Raw genomic sequence first — 22,498 nt, 5'->3', positions numbered from 1 at the left:
TCCATGTCTCCATTAGTAAGATTTCCCCTCCGTTCCTGTCTTGGCAACAATCTCACTGAGCGCATGAAGTGAGGAAAAATCTCAAACTGGGATGAAGGCAACAGCAAAAAGGTAATGAGGAGTCTGGAGTTCCACTTTAAAGCAACTGTCCTTAAAAGCGGAAGTAAATCCATTGATTTGCTTAAAAAAACATGCCAACTGCCACATTGGTTGTGCTCTCAAAACAACCTGTCAAACAATCCAATGCCTGGTGTCATAAGTGATCACATGTGCAGATACATGGCAGTTGAAGATTAACAAGAGGCCAAGATGTCAGCTTCCTTGGCTGAAAATTATAGGAGGGTTTACTTCCACTTTAAAGGCTAAGTTCACCTTTTAGAAAAAAAAAAAAAAAAAAAAAAAGAAATTTTTGCAGGGAAGAAATTTGCATTTATTATTTTCTTTTCCACAAAAGCCTGCAAAGCATTGCACCCGTGATCAGTGGATCGCAGGTGTAATGTCAGGCTCCTGCACAATCCCCCTCCAGCTTTCTGCCTGTACCTCTGTAAAGCTTTCAGGTAGAAATCTGGAGGAAGATTCAAGTATGACTTGTAGTTCAATCACTGTGAATGAATGACTCGGCTGTGTGGGCAAAAAATAAATAATAATGACAACGCTTGCAGGGGGAGAAGAACCCCCACCTTCTGTCACAGGGAGGGGGGCTTTGGGGGTGGTACGAGGGTGCTTAGGAATATGCCGTATTCTTCTCCCACTGAACACAACTTTGTTAATGAGGAATCTTGTGCTGAAGCCTGTGCAGAAGCCGACAATTTTTACTGAGTGTTGATCAACTGGGGGGCAACATTCTGTGCAAGACCGGCAGGAATTTTAGGGCTTCATTTACAGTGCAACTCCAGATATATTTTTTTCTCCTTTAGTTTTTAAAAGTGTGATGTAAGGTTAGAACTTCGTCAGGTTTTCATTGCCATCTGACTCGAATGATGAGAATTCCCCCACAATTCCCTTCCCATGAACACTGTCTGTAGAAGAGGTGAAGAAAATTCCTGCAATGGGTGGAGATTATAAACCTCAAAGAGAATCGCTTCCCCAAACGAATATAAAAGAGGGTAATAAAGATTTTTTAATAGCTGCTTGTTTATAAACTGGTTCCAACCCTTCATTGCTCTTCCAGACACTTAAAAATAGTAAAGAGAAGGGTTCTCTTGGGAACCCACTGATGCTCAACTTTCCCACCGCTGCTTGCCTGTTGGAGCCTTAGATCGCAAGCTCTGTCTCAATTTGCATCCAAGTTTAAACAGGACTAATGTTGTGACCTCCTCCACCTTGGTATAGTGTTCAGGCCATAGCAGTTGGCCGCTCAGGCCTGAATACTGCATCCCTAGAGGAATAAGGCCAGCCATAGGACCCTTGATCGAACCAGTCTGCACTCAATCAGTGCTGTTGGCTGTAGCCAGCAGTGCTGATCAGAATATTCTGATGGCTGGGAAGCCTCCCCGCTGTCAGAATAGAATAGTTCCAAGGGAGAGATTCCCCCATCAATACATTGATTCATTTTCTCTCATTCAATCCACTGAAAAAAAAAAAAAAGAAGGAATCATGTGTGGGTTGCCCTGGAGGTTAACACAAGCCAGCAAACCCCTAATCGCCAGTTATTTCCAAAGGCTCCAACAGATGACCGGGAGTGATGGAGAGCACCCAAAAGGTGAGTACTAGTGGGTGGCCTTTGAAGAGAACCTGTCACTTAGCACTGAATGGGCATAGCAACATGATCTCTTTAAAGGAGTGAGGAGTATAGATAGAAGCGTTATCCTCCTACAAGTCTGCTTTCACAGATAAAGCAGTAGCTTCCTTCCTTGTGGAGGATATTGTAGAAAATGGGGCAACACACGGACAAGTCCCACCCAGCTGGGCTATCACAAGTTTATCAGACATAAATCTCATACAAGGGTCTGTGGATTCAAAAGCACTTTAACAAATACATTCAAAAATATTCAAGTTTTTAGATGTCATTCCAGCACTTAGACATTTTAAAACCCCAGTTTCCCTATTTAAAAAAAAAAAAACCACAGTATTATTTGTAGGTCACAAAGGTTAAAGCTGCGCTGATTTTCCTTTTACTCATATTGCTAACAGGTCATTGCTATTGGTGTAAACGGGGGCAATCAGCAGAACTAACCCCTGTAAACTTTATTAATGCCAGTAAATAACAGTGCTATGTAGTGTGTCTTTGAACATGTAACACTTAAATTTATTTTTTATCTTTTACAAGAAAGGGTTTAGCTCTGTAGTAATATGAGAGCCGAAAGGACAATGGTGGTAACAATTTCCTACCTTGGATGAATGCTGATTGGACGGAAAGATTAATTGCTTGCAGATACCCCTCAGTAAGCAATTTACAAATTGTAACCCCCCTAGTTTGCCTTACATTCAAGTTTTCCACTTTTCTTTTTTTGTTATTCCTAATGAGAAGAATCCACCTTGTTCTCTGCAACAGCTTCTCAAAATTCTCTGTTCCTTAGTGGATTACTCATAGATCCAGCTCTCAGCGCTGTGATCCCAGCAGACCAGCTCGTCATCCTTAAACCAGAGGGAAATCTCACGCTGAGCACTCTCTGTGGAGTCACTGCCATGTATGACATTCCTGAAAGAAGAATAAAAAGGAGTCAAGTAAATTCACCTGTTTTCCATAAGCAGATTCCCAAGTAAGCCGCTGTATCAGAAAGGGATGGCATGTCAGAGGCGAATGCCTAGAATACTGCACAATATCCATAAATAATATCAGTAATTTTCTCTAAAATTAAAAAAAAAAAAAAAAAATTTACTGGAGAAGATTGGGGTTTCAACAAAAAACAAACAAAAACGGTTGATGCTGCAGCTGTCCTGCATCGGCTCTAGCCCGAGAACTGACAATCACATGACCAATGATCAGTCTTTACTCTGCACAGGATGGAAAGCAGTGACTCAGTAATCGCTGTCCCATAGCCCGCTGATGGCTGGGTCACAGAAGACCAAAAGTGCAATCCTGAGAACCACAACAGATGTCCATATCTCTCTTTTGAATGAACCCTGTATAAAAAAGGCGTCCACTATAGACCTCTAGTTAACCCCTTCCCAAAAATGTAACGCAAATATGCAGCCTCTGCTTCCAAGTGGTTGTACTGGGGTGATGCCTGCAGCTAGAGGCATCACCCTGGTACCTTTTTTTTTTTTTTTTTAGAGCCGACGGTTGGCTTTGATGTAGTAACAATTGATGCGGCTAATCAGCCGCTTGGCTGGAATTACAAGCAGTGGGAGGGGACGTCCACCTCACCTTCCGCAGCTTGTCCGGGTCTCCCATCCCACTGTGAGGCCCGAGTGACCAACCGGCACCTCTGCTGGCTGGCCGAACACCCGAACAAAGCGGGAATCGGCTTTGATCTAGTCTCCAATGTGGAAACCATGTCATGACATCACTTCTGGTTACTGAAGCCTTAAAGGCGCCAGATTTTTAAAAAACTGACAGCATTCATAACAGCCAAACTTGGCATTTTAAATGCTTTTAAGTGCAAAGGAGGGAATTGGGGTCACTGCCTATTACTGTCACAAGGGATGTTTAGATTCAATTTGACAGCAAAAAAAAAAAAAAAAATGTAAAAAAGGGACCAGGTCGCCCCAGTGTGAACGGGGTCTTAAGCAGTCATCGCGGCAGCCAGAGAAAGGCATCCTTCACTCAAGGTATGTTTTTGGTGTCCTCTTCTAGAATAGCTTTCAGCTTACTGTTGTGAGGAAGCCATTTCCACACCATACATCCCAACATGTGTGATAGGCTTGCAGTAAAATGAACATGAGTGCTGTTTAGATGGACATGGGTACAGCCAAAATAAATCAGGGCATGATTTCCAAGTGTTACTAATCTTGAATTTAGGAACTCTGGGAGTGACACGGTTGTACAACAAAAGCAAATAAAGAATTCAAGATCTTACACAAAACATTGGATTTTGGAAAAAAAAAAAAAATTAGGTATAACCTATTCTTTTCAAGTCCATTCTGCGTAGAGGGATTCCTGTCCCCCCCTAAACAAAAGCAGATCTAAATCACACTGACACTTGTAGTAACAGAATGGTACCTGCTCAATGAAACAGATTGCTTCCCATACAGAACAATTGGATTTCATGAATACTGTGCTGCAATAGCTTTTCTTGTGAAAACCTGGGAGAGGTGTGAAGACCGGAACCCTCTGTGCGAGGGCCCTGAAAATATAGGGGGGGATCTTCCTTGAGGTAGCTTACCTGCTGACATCTACACAGAAATCCCCTCGGATGGTACCAGGCAGGGAATCAGCTGGGTTGGTCTCCCCCATCATGAGACGAGCAGTCTTCACTACATCCAGCCCCTGCCAGACCTTCAGAAACCAAAATGTGTTATTACACACATGCAAATATAATATAAACTACATCATACTTTATATACCTGGTGAATTTCAAAAAAATAGATGAAAAAGAATTTCAGAAATGCCTAAATGGCCTAGAAGATGATCAGGACAGGAAGAGTCTTCGGGAACACTAATATAATGTTATTCGATCAATACCAAGCCACTCCCATTCAGAATGACAATGCACAAGACATGATCTAACGAGCTATTCCTTCAGAGAAGAAACTGGGCAATGCCTTGGGTCAGTAGTGTCAGTGTGAAAGGAGAGAGCATTTCCTATTAGGTGTCTGTTTTCTGGTGTTGGACTTAGACACAATGTACCTGTGGGAGTCTATACCTTAAAAAGTGTGTGTCATTGCTATATGTGTAAGTAATAATTTGGTTTCTTTTACCACACAAGGAGCAGTGTTCTTTACTGTGTTTTGTAAGGATAGTAAGGACTCCGGAGGAAGAGCAGAAGTGTGAGGGGAAGGCTCCGGGCTGAGGACAGACTAGCAGCTGTGACCTAAGGGTAGAAGAGAGGGCAGCGCCGCAGGAAAGGCTGCACACTGAATAGGCGATAGGAGGAGAGGAGAAGTACTATCGCTGTTTCAGGACCAAAAGCATGGCTTGGAGCGCTAGCCAGTGGAATCTGCAAGACGGAAAAGCATCAGCGTCAGGACCAGTTTGCCTTTCAAGTGTAGAAGACTTGGTATATACTGCCTGGTAAAACTTTGTTTGCTGTGTAGACTTATAACAAGCTGAACAGGAGAAATATGAATAATAATTGCTCTGGAAGAACTGTGCTAAAAAGTTCCTCCCTATAACAACACTATTAGGGAAATATTTAACCCCCTAAAGATCTTGAGTTCTTGCATGCTGTTTGAAGAATGCAAATTACATTTTATTGGTCCTGGAATATCTGACAATGTATTACAGAAGCTGAAGGGCAGCTTTTGTTGCTATTGTGTGGGGGCTCAGGAAGTCCCAGCTTTCACTGAATACAAAGCCGGGTAGCTGTTTGAGCAAGGCTTAAAAAGCAAGAAAAGGGGACAGGGCACTGTATTTAAAAGTGAACTTCACTCTCCTAATCAACACAGATTATTCGTGCTGCTGGCATTAGTAAATAAATAGGAAAGGGGAGAAAAAAAAAAAATCCAAATCTCCCGTTCAATGTCATTTTATACCATAAAGATACCAATACACTGATAACCTTAGGTGTAAATGTGCAATAATGGGGTTCTTTAGTTCTCACCATGGCAATCACTGGTCCAGAACCCATGTATTTTACAAGACGCTGGTAGAATGGACGGTCTCGAAGGTCAAAGTAATGCTCCTTCAACAGAGCCTCTGATGCCTGTGTGAAAAAAAAAAAAAGTCATAGATACAGCTCTAGAGTGCATAAAAAAATTAAATCTAGGGATGGACAAGACCCCCCAAGATAGACAGCCAACAAATCTGAAAGGCAGCTGGTTGCACCCAGTTTCTTAAACCTGAACTTAAAAGCAGATATAAAATACACAAACTAATAAAGCTTTGTATTTATTATTCACTCAAATAAATGTACAACTTTTTAATGAAAGCATTACATGTACCTAAATTTACCTTTGTATCGGCCTCTTGCTGTACATCAGAGCTCTGATCAGGTGAGAGACGCAGCACAAGGAGATAATAAGCGGTTTGCTGCTTCTCCTTTGACTGTCCAGTCACAGGCTGGGGGAGGGACAAAAATAGTCAGTGGCACTTATCTGCAGCAGAGAACAGTCAAGTCTTCTGCCCTGCCAGACAGAGTCCTGCAGGTCTTCAGGGCATCAGAGCAAGAAACCCTGACCACCAGGAACCTTTCCATAGATCCCAAGCCTCTTTTTGAGAATCTTCGGGAGATTCTCCTAGTTACGCTGTCTCAGAAGGTGGCCTTTACCTCTGCACGCAGGGTGACGGAATTGGCGGTGTTATCCTGACGTTCACTTTACTGGTGGTACTTCGCCCCTGTCCGTCGTTCCTTCCTCGGGAGAAAGGAGGAGGGAAAGAAAGAAAGAAAGAAAGAAAGAAAGAAAGAAAGAAAGAAAGAAAGAAAGAAAGAAAGAAAGAAAGAAAGAAAGAAAGAAAGAAAGAAAGAAAGAAAGAAAGAAAGAAAGAAAGAAAGAAAGAAAGAAAGAAAGAAAGAAAGAAAGAAAGAAAGAAAGAAAGAAAGAAAGAAAGAAAGAAAGAAAGAAAGAAAGAAAGAAAGAAAGAAAGAAAGAAAGAAAGAAAGAAAGAAAGAAAGAAAGAAAGAAAGAAAGAAAGAAAGAAAGAAAGAAAGAAAGAAAGAAAGAAAGAAAGAAAGAAAGAAAGAAAGAAAGAAAGAAAGAAAGAAAGAAAGAAAGAAAGAAAGAAAGAAAGAAAGAAAGAAAGAAAGAAAGAAAGAAAGAAAGAAAGAAAGAAAGAAAGGGAGGGAGGGAGGGAGGGAGGTCCAAGTAGCGTGATCCCCCATTGCCATAACAATTCTGGCACCGGGGTCAACACTATCGTGAAGACCCGAGGAGCAGAAGCGAGACCAAAAAGGTTAACGCTACAAACTGGTAATGCTCCTCTCCCACAGCAAAGTGGAGGAAGCGCAGGAGACCGACACATTGAAATGTGAAGGCAAGCGTCCTTGATGTCGGTGGAGGAAAAAAAAATCCCCCTGATGCAGGGAAGCCACCACCAAGCGAACAGACTCCATCCTGAAATTCTGCACCCGCACAAAGCAGTTCAGCACCTTGAGGTCCAGAATTGGACGCACATTGCCTTCCTTCCTGGGGACTGTAAACAGGTTTGAATAAAACCCTTGAAAACGTTCTGAAGTTGAAACCAGGACCATCACCCGTAAAGTAAAAGGTCTTGCACCGCCCCCAAAAGAGACTGAAAGCGGACCGGGGACAGTTGCACGTTGGAAGGAAAAAACTTTACCGGAGGGTAAGAACAAAACTCAATCTTGTAGCTAAATCGAATGACCTCATGGACCCACTTGTTCTTGTACCAGGGGAGTCCAGGGGTCTGGGAACCAGCGAAGACGCCCCCCCACCCCAGTTACGGGTGAGGGTGCACCTCTCATGCTGAAGGGGCCTTGTCCGGGTCTGGAGAAGCCCGCACTTGACTTGCCAAACCAAGTTCGCTTGAATCCTCCAGGAGGAGGCCCTGAAGGGCTCCGATCCCTTGTCAGTCGACCCTGAGGGACGAAAAAAACTGAGCCAAGAAAGAGGGTCCACTTCTACAATGAGAGTCCTTGCCCTTAGTAGCCTGTGGAAGAAAAGGTACTGTCCCCCCCCCCCCCCCCCGTGAAACCATCCAGGGTAGCACCAAACAGGATATATCCTTGAAAGAGAATATCAGTCAAGGCCTTTTTAGAAGTCTGGTCCGCAGACCAGCATTTGAGCCAAAACACATGCCGAAGGACCACTGCCGAAACAGAGAGCCGAGCCACTAGGGGAGCAGCATCCAAAGAGGTATCATAGATAAACTGCAACCCCTGGGCCAGCTGGCCTGCCAGTTCAGAAAAGGCAGGGGGGGGGGCAGTACTACTTCTCGGTCACGGCGTAAAAGCTTAGCCCACACGGTCAGAGTCTGCAACACCAGGGCAATGGTGAAAATTGGCCTCATTGCCGAACCAGCCAGGGTGTACAAATTGCTGGCCACAGCCTCCGCCTTCCTGTCAGTCGGGTCCTCTTCAACCGGAATCATGGCTGCCTTGTATAATCTGGAAACCGGAAGGTTCACCACCGGTGGAACAGTCCACTTCTTAAGAAGGGGCTCCTCATAGGGGTATCGCCTAGCAACTCGCTTAGGGACCCCAAAGGGACGCTTCGGTCGTCCCCAGTGACAATTCTGTCAAAATAGGAGGGGAAAGGGAACTCCTTTTCCGCTCTGGATGGCTTGTGAGTGCCAAAGGGAACCTGCGCCTCCATCCCAGGCGCAGCTGCGTCCTTCAACTTTAAGTCTCAAGCACAGATAACAATCAGTGGGTCCACCAGTGCATTTTCGTGTGCGGTTGCAGAAGAGGAGGAATTATCCTCACTATCTGAGGATTCAAGGCTCATGGTCGCAGACCCAGCAGGGTGACCCACGTCTGTGGTGGCCGAATCAGATTCAGGATCTGAGGAGACAGATGAGGCAGGGAAAGGCAGGAGGCGCTTTATGCCAGCCCGTCGCCCAAAAGCTACCTCCACCTGGGACACAAGGGACTCCAGGACCGCCATCAGTGCATCGATGGATGGATGAGCCCCGCAGCCCTAGAGAGGGGATCAGGAGGGGAGACGTGCTCCAAAGACTCCATGAGTCACCAGGGGGACTCCACAAAAAGTGTAAAACACTGCTAAGGGACAACCCCCTCCACTCTGGCAGCACCACCCAGATGCCAGTCACAGAGCACCAATCGATCCTCAGCAGAGAGGGAGAGGACCCCACCAGACCCACCACCCCGCAGAAACCAGGCACCGCAGCCACTAGGAGAACCTGCACTGCACGAGTGGCGATCAGAAAATAAAAGGATCCAGGAGTCAGCACCAGAAGATAAGAAGGGGCTCCCACCGCCGAAATTGGCGCCCCTATTTTCAATTGCAAACCACCGCAAAATAGCCGCTGGACTACACAATAATGGCCACCATGCATTGAGCACACAGGCTACAAGAAAATAGCGGCACCACAAGGCCCCCAGGGAATACCTAGGCCTCAAGGACAGGCCAAGGCAGGAGCCCCCCACCAGGTACACCCCCCCGCACAGCCTAACGTCCGGTCGTCGGCGGCGCACCCCCCTGCCCCATCACCAGCATAGCGCCCTGCCCCCACCCCTGGAGATGGGACCAGACCACCCACACAGCCCCAGCATATATGAGGCTTGTGTTTGGGTTCCGGGTTGGAGTTGGCGGATGTTTAATGGTTGGACTCGGATAGTGTGACGAAGGACTCGGGCAGGTTGTTGGACAACACTCGTATCCATAGCACCATCCAGGGAGACCAGAGGGGGACTCAGAGATTATATACCCAAGGCTTGGTACCCCTGTAGGGGTAACTAACTCTGGTGAGTGCGGTCCTGGGGGTGCGGGGAGCACAGAGTGATCACCGGAGTCCGGGCACCCTTAAAGCAATATTTAGAAGCACCTGCACTGAAGTCACCTTTTTTTGCACTAAATACCTATGGACTTCTCTTAATTGTGGGATCATCCCTTTTTTAGGCTATTTTTGGACTATTTATTCCTTTGAAGCTCTGATTACTGCTGCTATATTTATCTATGGTTGATTTATATTGTTCCATATACCTGCTGTAAGGTTTTATATAAAGCTGCCTGCCGATATACGATATTGCTAGCGGATCTATTTGACACACCCAAGGATAAACACAGTTGTTCACCTTGTTATCACTATTATATGTCACTACTGATTTTAGTTTATGGTTTATTTATTATAATTTTTACATTACCTATTCATAACAGGCTGTGATATTACCACACACCTGACACTGTTATCATCAGTCTGAATTTACATCTTTGTTATCACATTTGTTTTCGGATTTGGCACAATATTCCAGTGTACCTTTTCACTGAACTGGGTCACCCACTATTGATTTCATTTATTCAATCACCCAGATTATTGTTGCACTTGGCACTTTATAAGCGTTTATTATCTAGTCACCTGTCACTTATTTATTATCTTATTTCAACAATAATTAGGGAGACATACACCGTATTTGCAATAGTTTTATTATACGTCTTTTTTTATAACCTAACTCTGCTTTAAACTTCTCCACAACTTTAGCTTTGACCTGTCTGGCGTGTTCCTTGGCATTCATGATGCTGTTTGTTCACTAAGGTTCTCTAACAAATTTCTGAGGGCTTCACAGAACAGCTGTATTTATACTGAGATTAAATTATTTACTAATTAGGTGACTTCTGAAGGCAATTAGTTCACTAGATTTTAGTTAGGGGTATCAGAGTAAAGGGGGCTGAATACAAAGGCACGCCACACTTTTCAGATATTTTTTAAAAAAATTGGAAAACTATTTACCATTTTCCTTCCACTTCACAATTATTTGCAGCTTTGTGTTGGGCTATCACATAAAATCCATTTACGTTTTTTTGTTGTAACATGACAATGTGGAAATTGTCAATGGGTTATGAATACTTTTTCAAGGCACTGTAAATTGCATTGTAACTCTGTCTTTATTTTGTAAAGTGCAAAGCAAACTTTTGGTGCTCTATAAACCCTGTAAAATAATAATTATGAAAGGAAATGGTTTTATCAAACTCTCTTCTTGCCTACAGTAAGTAATCTCATTCCTAAAACAAGGATTTTGGTCAGTGGCCAACAATATTCAGGTTGTCACAGGCAACGATTGCTGGTACACTTTTCCCAGAGAAGCCCTAAAGCTGACAATACACTAAATTTTCAAGCGAATGTTCATACAAAAATTTGTACAGAATTTCTCAGAACATTCAATTACTTGAAGCATGTTGATCGAGAGTACTTCAAAATCTTGTTTGCTTTTAAGAGTTGATTTTGGAATTATTGTAATTACCTGAATGAAACTCACATTCACCATTAGAAATTTGTTTGATCAACACAAATTTTCCATTTTGCTCCTTTGAATTTCTCATCACTGTGGTTGAAAATGAACGTGAACGTGACCCCTCTAACATTTGAAAAAAAAAACAAACATTCTTAAAAACACTACTGGTTGCATATTTCATTCAGGTCAGAACTGGCTATTCATTAAAGTGAAGGGTAAACTTACCAGCCAAGCAACCTCCTAAACAAAAATTAAAAAGGATCAGCAACTGCATAGAACTGCAGATCTATGCAAAGCTGCATTTGCAAAGATTTCTAATTTGTGACCTGGCTTGTTGGTTGGGTCATCAAGATTCATCAGAATTTATTTCTGAATGGGCTGTATCTTTTCAAAAACCGATGTTGGTGACATCACACCAACCCCCGTGCTTTCCATCATCACTTTAGCATTGGAACCATTAAATCTGGAATCTGATTGGCTGGATGGGAACATTGAAAGTACTTTGTTAAATGTCTTCTTTACTTCAGTGACTCACCTGCATCATCTTCATGGCCACCAGTTTGAAACCCTTCTTCTCGAATCGCCGGATGATCTCTCCGACCAAACGCCGCTGACACCCATCTGGCTTTATAGCCAAAAACGTGCGCTCATTAATCCCCGTCCATGCTGGAGAGAGAACAGACAGGTAACAATGTGTATCTAGTCAGTCCTAGTTGTTGTACACTTCTTACTATTCTACAGCAAATAAAAATAAACCCATCAAAAAAGAAGTTGAATAATAAAGGTCACACAGCTCAGTGATTGTAAGGTTTTATATTTTTAGATCAAATGGGGGCCTTTTTTTTGCTGATCAGCGGACACGATGAGAGTGAGCCCTGAATATATAAATTCATCCCCTCCCCCAGGTTTTGTGCTTTACATCTCAACTCAAAGTTTTATTTCCTATGACTATAATATGATTTTGCTGGTTCTTATACGATTGCGTGAAACGCCAGTGCTTAGGTGCGGGCAGAAGGCACAGGGACACCGTCCACGAACTGGCAGCCTGTTCTCTAACAACCAATGCTGCTGCGGCTGGACAGTGTACCGAGTGATAGTGATATTTAGGCTACATTTGCACAAGCTGATTTACCCCAGTGTGAATGGCAGCAACAGGAACCTGCTGTGTTGAGCAGCGAGCTGAGGTTGCTGAGCAAGTACCCTTCAATGACAGGTTGTCGGCAGCTGCAGCTATTCAATGTGGTTTGCACAGCCATTGATTACCTGCAGTGATCGCTGCTGGATGTGCAGAAAGTGTAACCGCAGGTAATCACTGACCCTGTGAACAGTCACAAATAACTGCGGCCACTGACAACGACGTTTATGGGCTTGCTGGACGCACCTTGACAATCAGAACAGCAGCAGGCATTAGTAGATCTGCCTGTGCCATCTTAGGCAGGAAGAGCCCAGGGATGAATGCCCAGAACGCAGACTGCTTGTGTTCCAGGAATCTGTCCCTGGGCATGCACATTTAGTACCGCTTAGTGCACCGTCCAGCCTCAGCAGCTTTCAGCCTCTCAGTTTTAAAGGGGAGGTACGATAGAGACTAGCATGCAAAAAAAAAAAAACAAGCAGACGATCATTGGGCTGAAATTCTTATTGTGTACGAGGTATAAGGACCCTTTCACACTGGCAGAGTCCACCATCGGATCTGCCTGCTCAGCAGGGGATCTCTCCGCTATGCAGAGCGGACATGGGACACCGCCCACTCTTCTCTATGAGCTGTCAGATGGAAACAGACCGCCTGTCCCTTTCCACCTGACTGTCATCTGATCCGATAGACTGATTGGGAACAGATCCCCATTTGTCTGTTTTTAGCGGACAAGAACAAATAAGAGGTCAGTGGGTGTCAACGGACGTGCCGCTTCATACAGAGCAACAAATGGTCAGATCAGGTCTGCCTTAAAAAAAATGTTAGGTGGACCTGATCAGTTCCACCCGTGTGAAAGCGGCCTAAAGCCTCGTACCCACGATCAGAGATTATCGGACGAATTTGTGTCTATTTTTGTTACATGCTCGTCTCATATCCAAAAGTGAAGAGGTTACTTTCATACGAAAATTCTCTTACGACAGAATTCAACTTCAGAAGTTATGTCATGTCATGTGTTAATTTTTTTTTTTTTTTAAATAATATTTTTTATTGTTAGATCACAAAACATACATTTCAAAAATGCAAAAGAAGCAGCAAAAGGGTAACAGCAACAACAAATAAGAAACAATGCAAGAAGTAAAGATATTCCAACAATGAGGGATAGGTTCAATAATGAGAAAGTGCAGGTTTAGCACATACAACCATGCAGAATCAAAGCATAATGAAGTCACAATAACTGAGTTATATTGAGGGAGGCTACCTCCATGTAGTAATGGCTAGAGGTGAGATGACCCAAGGAACACTTTTAGTGTGGCGGGGGTGTACAGCTAGATTGTGAGTTGGTAGGGCAGAGGGGCAGCTACTCCAGACGCCCCAACTGGGAAATAACGCGTCAAGGGTAGTTGAACCACCCCTCCATGAGGGAGAGGCTGTACTTACAGTGGGTACGGAAAGTATTCAGACCCCCTTAAATTTTTCACTCTTTGTTATATTGCAGCCATTTGCTAAAATCATTTAGGTTCATTCTTCTTCCTCATGAATGTACACATAGCACCCCATACTGACAGAAAAACACAGAATTGTTGACATTGTTGCAGATTTATTAAAAAAGAAAAACTGAAATATCACATGGTCCTAAGTATTCAGACCCTTTGCTCAGTATTTAGTAGAAGCCCCCTTTTGATCTAATACAGCCAGGAGTCTTTTTGGGAAAGATGCAACAAGTCTTTCACACCTGGATTTGGGGATCCTCTGCCATTCCTCCTTGCAGATCCTCTCCAGTTCTGTCAGGTTGGATGGTAAACGTTGGTGGACAGCCATTTTTAGGTCTCTCCAGAGATGCTCAATTGGGTTTAAGTCCGGGCTCTGGCTGGGCCATTTAAGAACAGTCACGGAGTTGTTGTGAAGCCACTCCTTCGTTATTTTAGCTGTGTGCTTAGGGTCATTGTCTTGTTGGAAGGTAAACCTTCGGCCCAGTCTGAGGTCCAGAGCACTCTGGATAAGGTTTTTGTCCAGGATATCCCTGTACTTGGCCGCATTCATCTTTCCTTAGATTGCAACCAGTCGTCCTGTCCCTGCAGCTGAAAAACACCCCCACAGCATGATGCTGCCACCACCATGCTTCACTGTTGGGACTGTATTGGACAGGTGATGAGCAGTGCCTGGTTTTCTCCACACATACCGCTTAGAAGGCCAAAAAGTTCTATTTTGGTCTCATCAGACCAGAGAATCTTATTTCTCACCATCTTGGAGTCCTTCAGGTGTTTTTTAGCAAACTCCATGCAGGCTTTCATGCGTCTTCCACTGAGGAGAGGCTTCCGTCGGGCCACTCTGCCATAAAGCCCCGACTGGTGGAGGGCTGCAGTGATAGTTGACTTTCTCCCATCTCCTGACTGCATCTCTGGAGCTCAGCCACAGTGATCTTTGGGTTCTTCATTACCTCTCTCACCAAGGCTCTTCTCCCCCGATAGCTCAGTTTGGCCGGACGGCCAGCTCTAGGAAGGGTTCTGGTCGTCCCAAACGTCTTCCGTTTGAGGATTATGGAGGCCACTGTGCTCTTAGTAACCTTAAGTGCAGCAGAAATCTTTTTGTAACCTTGGCCAGATCTGTGCCTTGCCACAATTCTGTCTCTGAGCTCTTCAGGCAGTTCCTGAAGTTGACCTCATGATTCTCATTTGCTCTGACATGCATTGTGATCTGGAAGGTCTTATATAGACAGGTGTGTGGCTTTCCTAATCAAGTCCAATCAGTATAATCAAACACAGCTGGACTCAAATGAAGGTGTAGAACCATCTCAAGGATGATCAGAAGAAATGGAAAGCACCTGAGTTAAATATATGAGTGTCACAGCAAAGGGTCTGAATACTTAGGACCATGTGATATTTCAGTTTTTCTTTTTTTAATAAATCTGCAACAATGTCAACAATTCTGTGTTTTTCTGTCAGTATGGGGTGCTATGTGTACATTCATGAGGAAGAAGAATGAACTTAAATGATTTTAGCAAATGGCTGCAATATAACAGAGTGAAAAATTTAAGGGGGTCTGAATACTTTCCATACCCACTGTATGTTGCCAAAAAGAACAATATTAATGAAAGTACATCCAGTGTTGCAAGGATCTGCTGAATTTATGGAAGGAAAGGGAGTTGAAAGCCAAGGACTTTTCTAAGCGGTAATTAGCATTGACAATGTCGACTACTTCAGAGAAGTTGGGGATGTCCAGGGTTCTCCATTAGTGTTCTTGAGGCCAGGAGAATATGCAGGACCATCTGCCTGTACATCGTTGGATATGCATCAATACCATTCAACAACGCTAATTCTATTTTTGGCAGGGCTAGGATACCAGTACAGGCGGAAATGCATCGCAAAATTTGGTTCTAAAAGCTGGTGAGGGAGGGGCAGTCCCAGAGGATGTGGGCATGTGTACCTGTGTGACCACACTCCCTCCAACATAGGTCAGATTGGGATGGGAAAACTTTGCTAGTCGGTATGGGGTATAGTATCAGCTGTTCGTGATCTTCCACATCATTTCCCAGTGGGATGTACAATGGGAGAGTTGGTATGTGGAACGAGAGGCAATGGACCATTGCTCAGGAGTGAACGTGCAGTGGAGGTCACATTCCCATCTAAGCATGGGGGTCGATTTAGGAGGGTCTTTCCCGTGTAGCAAGGAATCATAGAATAAAGAGATACCTTTGGAGATTTTTCTGTCAGAGGTATAGAAGTGCCAGGCTTTGAGGGGTACTCGGAGAGTTTGCAGGGGTTTTGTGTAAGGAAGTGGTGAATGCGAAGAGCAGCGAAAGAGATTGAGGGCGGTAGGTTAAAATTACGTATCAACTCCGCCGGGATCTTAGAGTAACAGCCGAATAGAACTGTGAAAATTCAGATACACCTAAGAGAACAAACTGGGATGTCGTCAAGGAGGATATCTTGGACTCGAGGAATCTGAATGGCAACAAGGTAATCCGTTGTGTAGGACCCTCAGTCAGCTTCTCCTGTGCGGCCCCCAACATCCTCCCGGCTTGAAAGAAGGTTTGCATCGTAGGAGGAAGCAAGGAAAGTTTCCAGGGGAGCCAGAGATTGCCCAGGAGAAGCAGGCGTAGGTCTTGGGTAGGTGAGATTTGTTTAATTTTTTTGTATTCTTTAGTTCTTGAGCATGCCTAGTCTTGCGCTTCCGATTTTTTTTTTTTCAGACAAAAACTGTAGAAACGAAAATCGGACAATGTGGTCACGTACGATGAAAATTTTATAGCCTGCACATTCAATTTTTGTCATCCAAAAATTTATAAATCGGCTGTTGAAAGCACCATACGAATGATCCTAAAATCGGCAGAACGTCCGGACGAAATTTTACTTCCGATTTTCTTATCGTGTATACAAGCCTTTACAAGCTGACATCAGCGGGGATGGATGGTGCACCTATGCTTTCCTTATTCACCTATCCACCCAGGGAGCATGAAGACGAAATACTAGCTAATATAATGTAATTTTCCACTCCTGTACCGCCAAGTCTTACTTTTTAGAAGATAGGGCTCATTTACATGGGCACAGGGCTGTGACAGGTGATTGTACACCAATGCTCAGATGACCTGTGACAGATCTGTACACAGAGACAGAGGAGCCCTCCTTGACACAGTGATTGTATCCAGGGCAGCGGATCTGTCCTTGTATACAAGTAAATGGTTGGATGTGCAGTTATCAGCGTACAGCAAATCCTCATCCCCGGGTGCAGAAATACACTCATGTCATGTATGGTGCATGGTTTCAGCTCTTAGGCCAAGTTTAGACATGCAGATGAGCCGTGTTTAAACCACTTAAGCCCCGAAAGATTTTACCCCCTTCCTGACCAGGGGGTATTTTGCGATTCGGCACTGCCTGACTTTAACGGACAATTGAGCGGTCATGTGACGCTGTACCTAAACGAATTTGACGTCCTTTTTTTCCCCACAAACAGAGCTTTCTTTTGGTGGTATTTGATCACCTGTGAGATTTTTTGATCATGCGCTATAAACAAAAAAAAAAAGAGCGTAAATTTTGCAAAAACAACAATATTTTTCACATTTTTTTTATATGAAATTCCCAAAAAAAAAATGTAAAAATCAAAATTTTTTAACATTTTCGGCCAATTTGTTTTATGCTACATATGTTTAGGAAAAAAAAAAAAATTGCCAAAAGCGTATTTTGATTGTGTATGCGTTCGCTTCTACGCGCAAGCTCGAAGGGATGGGGTACTTTAAATTTTTTTTTATTTTTATTTTTTATTTTTACACTGTGCCTTTAAAAAAAAAAGTTTTGATCACTTTTTTCCTACTACAAGGAATGTAAACATCCCTTGTTATAGAAATAAGCAGGACAGGTCCTCTTTAACCACTTAAGCCCCGGAAGATTTTACCCCCTTCCTGACCAGGGGGTATTTTGCGATTCGGCACTGCATGACTTTAACGGACAATTGCGCGGTCGTGCGATGCTGTATCTAAACGAATTTGGCGTCCTTTTTTTCCCACAAACAGAGCTTTCTTTTGGTGGTATTTGATCACCTGTGCGATTTTTTGATCACGCGCTATAAACAAAAAAAGAGCGTAAATTTTGCAAAAATAGCAATATTTTTCACATTTTTTATATGAAATTTCCCCCCCAAAAAAATGTAAAAATCAAAATGTTTTAACATTTTTGGCCAATTTGTTTTATGCTACCTATGTTTGGTAAAATCGCAAAAAGCGTATTTTGATTGGTTTGCGCAAAAGTTATCGCGTTTACTTACAAAGGGAAAGATTTTTGTCATTTTTGTTGTTTTTTTTTTAACGCGTAATGGCGGCGATCTGCGATTTTTTTTTGCGGGACTGCAACATTGGGGCGGACAGATCGGACCCTGGACTGACATTTTTGGGGTTACCAGTGACATTACTGCAGTAATCAGTGCTATACATATGCACTGTTACTGTAAAATGACACTGGTAGTGAAGGGGTTAACTTTTCTTTGAGAGGGAGGGGTTGTGTGTGTCCCTAGGGGCGTGATTCTAACTGTGATTGGCTGTGGCTTGAGGTGTAGGAACAACGATCCTACATATTAGAACCATATGATCACTGTTCCTACACAGGGGAGAATGACAGGCGGCTTGTTTACATCAGCCGCCTGCCTTTCTCCCGCTGTCACGGACGATCGTGAGTGAGCGGCGGACATCGGGTCCGCCGCTCACACGCGCGGGGAGGGGGTCCGTGACCGCGCAGGAGCGCGCCTCTGGTGGCGCGCACTCGCTCCCCAGAGCCTCACAGGCTAGTGACGTACCAGTACGTCACTTTGCCTGTGAGGGGCTGACCGCCGCAGTATATGTACTTGCGGCGGTCGGCAAGTGGTTAAGCAACCCCCCCCAGCTTAAAGTGAAGCTTCACCTTCTTGAACAACTTTGCCCCAATAAATTGCTGATCCCTCCGCATTTACTGCTTGGATATTGCTTTTTAGTGTATTTACTAAACAAAACGCCTTTTTTATTATAAAATTGCCACCTCTTCCGGTTCCCTTCACCAGGGTGATGTACATCAAGAATTTCCATGGACTCCGGGGATATCCATGTCATCAATCCTAGGAGTCAGGCATCCTCATTATAATTCTATAATGGCGCCTAACTCCACCTGTAATCCCTTCAGTTCCACTTTGGAAACAACGCAATGCAAGAAGACAGGGGAGGGGTTAACTTTATTGGGGAGGGAGGGGTTAAGTGTGTCCCTAGGGGCGTGCTTTTTACTGTGATTGGCTGTGGCTACTAGTGTAGGAATAGTGATCAACAATGACAGGCGGCTTGTTTACATCAGCCGTCTGACTTTCTCCCTCTGCACCGACGATCGGCGAGTGACATCGGGTCCGCTGGTCACACGCACTGACTTCCCTGTGAACGAGCCGCGGCGGGCATGCGCTCGCGCGCTATTGGCTCACAAGGAAGGGACAAGCAAGTGACGTAGATCTACGTCACTCTGCCTGGCCGGGGCTGACCGCTGCAGTAAATAGTCGTGCGGCGGTCGGCAACCGGTTAACAGTGCGCACCACAGAGAGTCTTCACTGCGCAAGAACAGGAGGTGCATGCTGGGTAGTATAGCTGCACAATTCTGGATAAAATGAGAATCACAATTTTTTTGCTTGAAATAAAGATCACAATTCTCTCACGATTCTCAGCGCAACATCATCTTTCACGTTATACAAAAAATATTGGGCTAACTACTGCTTTTATTTTTTTATTTTTATTAATTGAAGTGTTTTTTTTCTAAAAAAAAAAAAAAAATTGCATTTTAAATAGGGTTTCCATCCGTCCAGATTTGACAGATCGGATGTTAGCGGACATGTCTCCGCTGACATCCGATGCCCCATAGAGATCCATGGGGTGACCGTTCAGATCCGCCAAAAAATCTGACAGGCGGATCTGAACGGTCCGCCTATGTGAAAGGGGCCTTTGGGAGATTCACCTACCGATGTCACTGAAAGTGAAAGAAAATCCCAAATTTAGAGCGGTCACCAAAACAGGAATAGAGGAGGAATCTTCCAATGGGGACACTAGCTCTGGTGACACACTGAGATTCCCTCACTTTGGAGGGATTTCCTCTCACTTCCTTTTTTGGCTATGGGACAGGAAGTGAAGGAAAATCTCCCCTAATGGGACACAGATAGCAAAAAACAAGCAGACAGGTTAGGTTGTAACCCTCCAAAATGAAAAATGTTTGCAATTAGTGCTGCTTTAGGCAATTGATGGCAGTGAATGAATGGGGTGCTGACAGGACATTGTGAAATTGGTGGGGGACAAGCCCACAAAACGCGACCCACACAAGCAAATGGGGAAGTGGTGCAAACGTCCTACAACTGCATGTCATTCAGGGAGGTGCAGCACAGTTGTTTTTTCCAAAATACAGTTAAAACAGATGGTGAGGGGTCACATCTATAGTGCCTGGCAATTATCCCTGGAAAGTGATTCGAATTTAGATCACTCTTCAGAGGTGTGGCCGGTCTAGACACACATCTGCACTTTACCTGGTCTCATCTTACTCAGCACCCCCCTGAACTGGGGGGGGGGGGGGGGGGCAATTCCCTCATACTACATGTCCCATGATTCCCTGTGCACCGTCCGTTCTGCACATGTGTCCCCCCACACACGGCGTGTGAAGATTTAGCCCCCCGGCTTGGGGTGCAAGGCAAAGAAACCCCCCCATAGGGGTCACTCCAGACCCCGGACATATACCAGACCATTCTAATACCAAGACAATATAATCATTTCCCTCCATTTTATATTACACTGTCAATGTCTTTATTACTTATGGACTGTCCCCAATTCCTGGCTGCATGTTCTGAGTACAATGGGTGCCACAAGCAACACCCCCCACACAGGTGAGAGACACATTGGGGCCCACATTGTCTACACATCCTGAGGAGGACACAACACGCTCCCCTCCCCCACACCGACCACTCACCTGTGGGGAAAATGTGCGCGAAGATGGTCAGCATCAGACAGATCATGGCGAGAGAGAGAGAGGAGACGGGGCCGCGCACGTCACAAAGCCGGCACACGCGGGAACGCGCACGCCGCCACCCCTCCGAGATTCTATAAAAAGCTAATTTATGTAACACGTGTTTTTATGTATAATACGGAAAGACACGAGACACACATCACCGGGACCGGGAGCTTTCCTAACTAAACATTACCGGGGAGGAGGAGATTTCACTGCGCCATCTTGTGTCCAAAAAGCAAACTGCAGCTGCTAATGTCCCAACACATCCCAGTCCAATCATCCCCTCCATATCCCATCTCATCCATATACTGCCATCTATCTATGCCATCTCATCCATATACTCATCTCATCCATATACTGCCATCTATCTATGCCATCCCATCCCCTCCATATCCCATCTCATCCATATACTGCCATCTATCTATGCCATCTCATCCATATACTCATCTCATCCATATACTGCCATCTATCTATGCCATCCCCTCCCCTCCATATACTCATCTCATCCATATACTCTCATCTATCTATGCCATCCCATCCCCTCCATATCCCATGTCATCCATATACTGCCATCTATCTATGCCATCCCATCTCATCCATATACTCATCTCATCCATATACTCCCATCTATCTATGCCATCCCATCCCCTCCCCTCCATATACTCATCTCATCCATATACTCTCATCTATCTATGCCATCCCATCCCCTCCATATCCCATGTCATCCATATACTCTCATCTATCTATGCCATCCCATCTCATCCATATACTCATCTCATCCATATACTGCCATCTATCTATGCCATCCCATCTCATCCATATACTCATCTCATCCATATACTGCCATCTATCTATGCCATCTCATCCATATACTCATCTCATCCATATACTCATCTCATCCATATACTCATCTCATCCATATACTGCCATCTATCTATGCCATCCCATCTCATCCATATCCCATCTCATCCATATACTGCCATCTATCTATGCCATCCCATCCCCTCCATATCCCATCTCATCCATATACTGCCATCTATCTATGCCATCCCATCTCATTGGCTGTCTGTAAATTACTGCATAATTGTAGTCACAATGTTTTAAAGAACAGCATACAAAGCTTTAATAAAAAAAAGCAATGAATAAAAAGTTTCCGCTGATTGACTGAGTCAGAGAAGCTGGCTGATGATGTCACAACCTCTGACTCTGCCAATCAGAGGAAGCTCTGTATTCATTGCTAGCATCCTTCGCTTTATCTGAATGGCTGAGCGCTGCTCAGATATAGTGTGCAGGACTGAAGGGAAGGCTGGAGGTTTAGCTTTATAGTGGTTGTAAACGTTTGATTAAAAAAAAAAAAAAAAAAAAACACAAACATGTCATACTTGCCTGCTCTGTGTAATAGTTTTGCACAGAGCAGCCCTGATCCTCCTCTTCTGGGGTCCATCACCGGAGCTCCAGGCCCCCCCCCTATTTATCGGGTGTCACCATGGAAAGCCGCTTTCCCTGAGTGCACTGATGCGTGCCCGCTCCCGAGTCCCGCTGCGTCCATTGACAAAGATGGCGGTACTCGGCCCCACCCTGTCACCAGTTTTGATTGACGGCAGTGGGAGCCAATGGCTCCTGCTGCTATTAATCTGTCCAATGAGGAGAGAGACAGCGTTCCTGCACATTGCTGAAGAAAAAAAATTACGTACAGGTATGTGATTTCGCTCCTAAGGGCCGCCGTGCTGCAGTATATGTACGTGGGGCGGTCCTTAAGCGGTAAATTTAAAAAAATAATAATCTTCTGCTACCATATTAGATCTGTATACTGAGAGTACAAGCAAAATTCACAAAGCTAACAAACCAGGACAGGGTCCCTTTACCCCCTTAAGGATAAGGCCTATTTCTGACACTTGTTTACAAGTTAAAATCAGTATTTTTTCCAGAAAATTACTTAGAACTCTCAAACATTATATATGAACAGA

At 44.3% G+C, this 22,498-nt stretch overlaps 1 protein-coding gene across 1 annotated transcript; it reads right to left on the bottom strand.

The window, feature by feature from the left end:
• Positions 1-1,879: 1,879 nt before the first annotated feature.
• NME3 (NME/NM23 nucleoside diphosphate kinase 3) lies at positions 1,880-20,615 on the bottom strand. The gene is made up of 5 exons (XM_082260798.1): positions 20,493-20,615; positions 11,449-11,579; positions 5,646-5,747; positions 4,269-4,381; positions 1,880-2,641 (listed from the first exon to the last, which is right to left on the bottom strand). The coding sequence occupies exons 1-5, from the start codon at positions 20,536-20,538 to the stop codon at positions 2,524-2,526; spliced, it is 510 nt and encodes a 169-aa protein (XP_082116924.1). The 5' UTR covers positions 20,539-20,615; the 3' UTR covers positions 1,880-2,523.
• Positions 20,616-22,498: the final 1,883 nt, after the last annotated feature.

Source organism: Pelophylax lessonae (genome assembly GCF_965119305.1).
Source record: "Pelophylax lessonae genome assembly, chromosome: 6".
Classification (NCBI taxonomy): Eukaryota; Metazoa; Chordata; class Amphibia; order Anura; family Ranidae; genus Pelophylax; species Pelophylax lessonae.
This window is presented reverse-complemented; position numbering and strand designations above follow the sequence as displayed.